We start from the raw sequence: 6,483 nt of genomic DNA on the forward strand, positions 1-6,483 counted from the left end.
CGTATTGCATTAGGCAAATCTGCTGCACAAGACCTTTTTAAAATGTTGAAGACCAAAGATGTCAGCCTGAGAAATTAGGTGTACCTGACCCAAGCCATGGTATTTTCAATAACCTCATATGCATGCAAAAGCTGGACAGTGAATAAGGAAGACCATAGAAGAATTGATGCTTTTCAGTTATGGTCTTGGAGGAGAATATTGAAAGTGTCATGGGCTGCCAGAAGAACAAACATATCTGTGTTGGAAAAAGTGCAGCCAGAGTGCTCCTTGGATACCAAGATGGCCATACTTCGTATTTCATATTTCAGTCATATTGTCAGGAGGGACCAGTTGCTGGAGAATGATATCATATTTGGTAAGTTGGAGGGTCAGAGCAAAAGAGGAAGACCCCCAGCGAGATGGATTGATGAAGTGGCAGCATTGATGGACTCAAGTGTGGTGACATTAGTGAGGTGGCCCAGGATCGGGCAGTGTTTCGGTGTACTGAGCATAAGGTCTCTATGAGTCAGTAATGACCCGATGGCACCTAACAACAACAACAACAACATCATTACTCACCTAATTAGGATGAAGAATATTGTTTTTGTGGACTCTGTTATGCCAAATGACCTTGATGTACCCATGATTTTGATCCGCTGGTCTAGTGACTCATTCCCTCAAAATGTTTTCTTATAAAGGATGTAAGTTTTGATGAATCGACACAAAAAATATTATGAATTCATTGTGTTCTCCAAAAATACATGATAAATTCTCACTTCTATGCTTATGGTTATAATCTCATTTGTGAATGGATTTTCTTTGTTACATTGACAAGGCAGTATTTATGTAGCATGTGTCGTAGATCAATCTCTTTTGATATATAAAAGGGCAGATTAAGCAAGCAAGTATAAACAATGGGTGTGATACATACCAAATGATTATCAAAGAACCTAGGAGAAAAACCGGAAAGAGACAAGTACTTTCCCTAGATTGTACACAGAAAGAAACCTTTTCCCTAATGCTAGCATCTTGAATTCAGACTCCTAGCCTTCTGTACTGTGATAAAATACATTTATGTTTGCTAAAGCAACCAACTTGTAGAATTTTTGTTATAGCAGCACTAGATAAATAATATAGTATGCATTGAGTAAATGTTTGTAGAAAGAAAGGAAGGGGAAGAACATTAGGTAGTCTAAACTTATGAGAACAGTAAAAGAGAACAGGGACTTTTCAATCAAGTTTATGATTGCCTTTAATTACCAATTTTGTACTGCAAACATTTTTATGTTTGTTGTTGTTATTGGTAACACGTACATAGAACAAGTGACAGTTGTTTGAAAAGAACAAGAGAACACCGAATGGTTTAAAGTTAGTAAAGGTGTGCACCGGGGTTATATTCTTTCACCCTTCTTACTTAATCTTTATGCTGAGCAAATAATCTGAGAAGCTGAATTATATGAAAAGAAATGTGGCAACAGGGTTGGAAGAAGTCTCATTAATAACCTGTAATATGAAGATGATACAACCATGTTTTCTGAAAGCAAAGAGAACTTAATATACTTACTGATGAAAATGAAAACCACAGCCTTGAGTATGAGTTGCACCTCAGTATAAAGAAAACAAAAATTATCAACATTGGACCAATAAATATCATTAAGAAAAATGGAGAAAAGATTGAAGTTGTCAAAGACTTCATTTTGTTCAGAACAACCATCAACACTTATGGAAGAAACAGTCAAGAAATCAAATGACATATTGCATTAATGAAATCTGCAGCACATCTCTTTTAAAGTGTTCAAAAGCAAAGATGTCAATTTGAGGACTAAGGTGTGCCTGACCCAAGCCATGATATTTTCAATGACCTCATATACATGTGAAAGTAGGACAATGAATAAAGAAGCCCATAGAACAATTGATGCATTTGAGTTATGTTGTTGGAGAAGAACAAATCTCCATTGGAAGAAGTACAGCCAGAAAGCTCCTTGCAAGCTAGGATGGGCTGACTCTAAGATTTCAGACATATTATCAGGAGGGACCAGTCCCTGGAGAAGGACATCATGCTAGGTAAAGTAGATGGTCAGCTAAAAGAGGAACACCTAGAATGAGATACATTAGTACAGTGGCAGCAGCAATGGGCTCAAGCATAGCAATGATTGTGAGTTTCATTCTGCTGTGCATAAGGTTGTTATGAGTTAGTACCAAGTGGATAGCACCTAACAACACAACAACGATACTTCTCACAATATATCACTAAAATAAACTTTCAGTATATTTAATTTCAGAATAAGGGAAATATTGTGTTTTTCAGAAAGTCTAAGAAGTAGATAGTGATAGCTTGATTTTGGACAGCAGGATGAAGGCTATGTCTACTGCAGAGGAAGGAGTTTGAGTTAAGAGGTATTGTTTTCAGTGTTTGTTTTCTAATTTAACTGTTGTTTGGGGGCTGTGTCATATAAATGTGAAATGACTGCTTTCTATTTCCTAATGTTTTGGGAATAGAAATTTAATTATGACCATGAATCCATAATAGTTTGGGAAGCTTGGAAATTTTACAATACAAGGGTACTATAGCAGAGTGGTTACGAATCGGCCTGCGAACCGCAAGGTGAGCAGTTCAAAACTACCAGCTGTTCCGTGGGAGAAAGATGAGGCTTTCTGCTCCTGTAAAGATTTACAGCCTTGGAAACCCTGTACAGGGTCGTTATGAGTCGGAACTGACTCCACGGCACATAACAACAACAACATCAGTCACTGTAACATAACAGTCTAAAGGTTATGTGAAGTATTTTTGCTTAGTTTTATTTTAGATTAGTGTAATGGAGTGGCTATATTTACAAAGCATTGCCTAATACATTTTGTTTCATTACATTATAGCATATTGATACATTCACATAAGATATATACTATCTTAAATTTTATAGTATTTCTAAGTATTGTGTGGTGCTATAGGATAAGCACTGGGCTGAAAACCACAAAAGTCAGTAGTTGAAACATACCAACTGATCAGAAACCCTAGCAGGGTCACTATGAGTCAGAATGAACTTGACAGCACTTAACAACAACAAAGTATTGTCAAACCTAAATAATCATAAATCAGATTATTACATTTGTATGATTATTGATTTTTCTTCCTCACTATCTCTGTTTTGAGCTAAATGTCTCTTGTTTTCACTAATATTGGAAAGCAGGTTCATGAAAGAAATGTGAGTGAAAGTAAAATAATTAGATTTTCCTTCCAAACAGATGATTGCATTAATTTGTTCATTGTACTTACCAATGTTCTCTGTACTATGCCTGACTGATAATCCCCAGAAGACCAGAGAGTGGAATTCAATTTATATTTTAAATAAGAGGATTTTTAAACAAATATATAATGCTTAACTTACATTTCCTCTCTTATTTTATTAGAGCTAAATCAACCTGAGGCTGAGGCTGCTTCCATTGTGATGAGACAACTATCAGAAAGTAGTTCTCATGTAAAAGTTTCCTTTACAAGTTAGAAAAGCATTTTTACTTCATCCTAAATATATACCACTCCAGAGTTTATTGCTTCTGTTTTCCAAATTATTCACTGACAGTTACAAGTAGTGCTTTTACTGCAAAACACTGATGTTGATAATTTCCTTGGTTTCTTTCTTTCTTTTTGGAGTAAATTGAGTGTTTTCATATTGAGAGAAAAAACTCATTTTTGATACAGTAAAACAACTTGAATTTCCATTTTTCAAGATATATTTATCTATGTTTTTATTCTTTTTAATGACAGTTTGCTCGAAGACTCTGTCCTCATTGGCATTGATATAAAGCAGTTGTTACATAATAGGATGAAGCCAGGAGGTTCAATGAGTGACCATAGAGTTAGAAACAAAATCATTTTGAGGGTCATTGTTGCTATGTGCCGTGGAGTCAGTTCCGACTTATAGCAACCCTGTACAGGGTTTCTGAGGCTGTAAATCTTTACGGGAGCAGAAATCCTCATCTTTCTCCTGCAAAATAGCTGGCAGTTTCGAACTGCTGACCCTGAGGTTTGCAGCCCGATTCATAACCACTACTCTACCAGAGCTTAGCAGGGGGTGTATGTGTGTATATGCAGATGTAGACAGAGGAAGAATATAGGTAGCAAAAGGCAGAGAATGTGAATGATGAAAAGGAGATTAAAAGAAAGAGTAGGGAAAACATTCCATGATAAAATTCATTTCTAAAATGCATTAGCATAAAATGCAAATCAAATCCACTGCTTTAGAGTCAATCCCAACTCTACTCAGTGGCTCTATAGGACATAGTACAACTGCCCCGTAGGGTTTTCGAGACTGTAAATCCTTACACAGAGTTCTTCATCTTTCTCCTTCACAGCAGATGGTGGCTTCAAATATCTGACATTTATTTTTGCAGCCCAACATTTAATTCACTTCACCACCAGGGCTGCATTTGCATTTAATTTATATAGGTACTTGATGCCCATGAGTGAGCCTGTTACATCAGGAACAGTACAGTAAATATAAAGAAATGTACAGAAACATTTCTTGACAAAATTTTTAGTATACATATGTGTGTTAATTGAGCAGTTTACTGTGTCCATTAACCTAAGGTTTTTTTTGTTTTTTTTTTTTAATGTTTTACATGACATTAAAACTATTTGACTTTTAAATCCATGGAATTCTTGTCTTGCTTTTAAAAAAAATATTAGAAAAGAAAGTTTTACAGTAAAGACTAAGTAATATTCCTACTTATTAAAGTCTTTTTTTCTATAAACTATTTAGTTAAGAAATTTTAATAACTATTTCATTATGTTCTTGCAAATACTTTCAAGGTCAAAAACCTCTATGTAATTAGAAATGAAAGGTATTTGGGGGATGAGAGTGATTTCAAGCTTTTGTTTATAGCATTTATTTATTAAAATATAAAGATTATTTAGGCACTTTAATTTTTTTTTTATTATTTAATAGAGTACTTATACGATTTGTCATTTGGGTCATGTGTAAATATACAATTCAGCAGCATTAGTTACATTCACAATGTTATATAACCATCACCATTATCTAGTTCCAAAACTTTCCCACCCCAAACAGAGACTCTGTCCATAAAGGAGTAACTTTCAGGCCCCTCTCTCCAGCCCCTAGCAACTTTCACAAGCAGTCCTCAACTTTTGCAGGGACTCTGTTCCAATAAATGTAAATTGGTACTGATGTCGAATTTTTCTTTTATTTCAGTTTTACTATTATTATTATTATCTTTTACTATCAGTATCTTTACAAATTCAATCTTTGAACATCTATGAGAGAACATCTGAGACTGATAACATCAACAAATTGAGTGCTACAACATTTTGTGTAGTATATATCATTAATGATATTCAAGAAAAAACAAAACATGGTATGCCCCTGGCAGACAGGATGGAGCAAGGAGGCCATGGTCTAGGGTGAAGGGTGAAGGGGAAGATGGCCAGCTATTAAAAAGATAAAGACTTTTTGCTCCTACAATGACCCAGGGAGCTACAGCCTGTGTGAGCTACAGGCCCTAGTGAGCTAAGAAGACTGAGGGTAAGGTACAACCCTGTGTGAGCTGTGGCTCTGGGAGAACTACAATCTAGGTGGGCTGTGGCCCAGGTGAACTACAACTTAGGTGAACTAAACCGGGGTGAGCTATGGGCCCTGGTGAGTTACAAAGGCCCTGGGTGACCCGCAGCCCCATATGAGCTACTATCCCGGTGAACTATGGCTTTGTTGAGCTATGACGGCACCAGGTGAACTACAAGACCCAGGAGAAGCCCTTATATCCAAGCAAAAGAAGAACTATGGAAGCATATTCAAAACATTATGTCTCAAGATAGAGACTTGATCCCAGTGAAGGGTTCAGGATGGTAAGTGGGAAGGTTGCATGTCACTGTTATTTTGAAACTGTAAATTATATAATTGTTCAGACAAATAGACGAAACAGACAGTTATAAATTTGGTTCATTGTAACTTGAGGTACCTGAAATTTACTCTCTGTCTCTATGAGTTTTCTTAATATAGATGGTTCATGTAAGTGCAATCATAAATTTGTCCTTTCGTATCTAGTTTATTTCACTTGACATAGTATTTTCAAGGTTCATTCATCCCTGTCACATGTTTGAATATTTTCTTCAATTGTTTTGGTGTATACCTAGAAGTTGAATAACTGAGTCACATGATAATTTGATGAACATATTTTTGTTGGTGGTGGTGTGCTGTCAAGTTGGTTCCAACTCATAGCTGTTAGTGTCTGATAATTTGACTTTTGCAGGTTGAGCAAGACCTATTTGAGGATGGCACTAACAGACAGACAGACAAAAAGCAGCACTTAGCAAGTCAAGTTTATAAAACCATTAATATAATAGCACACTTCTCAGAAGAGGAGAAGCGACATCTCTCTCATGAGTGTTGGTCTTCTGTTCTTTCTCTCCCTTTGTAGAGTTTTTGGCTGTTTTCCCTGAGGTTTATTTCTGATTGGTGGCAAGGTAGCACCTATTTTGCACCCTTTTTGATG

General features: G+C 36.1%; 1 protein-coding gene across 2 annotated transcripts in view; it reads left to right on the plus strand.

Moving 5' to 3' along the window:
• The window catches only part of LOC102831324 (uncharacterized protein C4orf22 homolog), a 1,137,236-nt gene that overhangs the window by 481,044 nt on the left and 649,709 nt on the right, over positions 1 to 6,483 (plus strand). The window contains exon 4 of one of the 2 annotated variants that reach the window (XM_006875065.1): positions 3,390 to 3,422. The exons of the other annotated variant lie outside the window; for it this stretch is intronic. Coding sequence (XP_006875127.1) covers positions 3,390 to 3,422 — 33 coding nt within the window. The remainder of the gene's footprint in view (positions 1 to 3,389; positions 3,423 to 6,483) is intronic. 2 annotated transcript variants of the gene reach the window in all.

Source organism: Chrysochloris asiatica, unplaced genomic scaffold (genome assembly GCF_000296735.1).
Source record: "Chrysochloris asiatica unplaced genomic scaffold, ChrAsi1.0 scaffold00311, whole genome shotgun sequence".
Classification (NCBI taxonomy): domain Eukaryota; kingdom Metazoa; phylum Chordata; class Mammalia; order Afrosoricida; family Chrysochloridae; genus Chrysochloris; species Chrysochloris asiatica.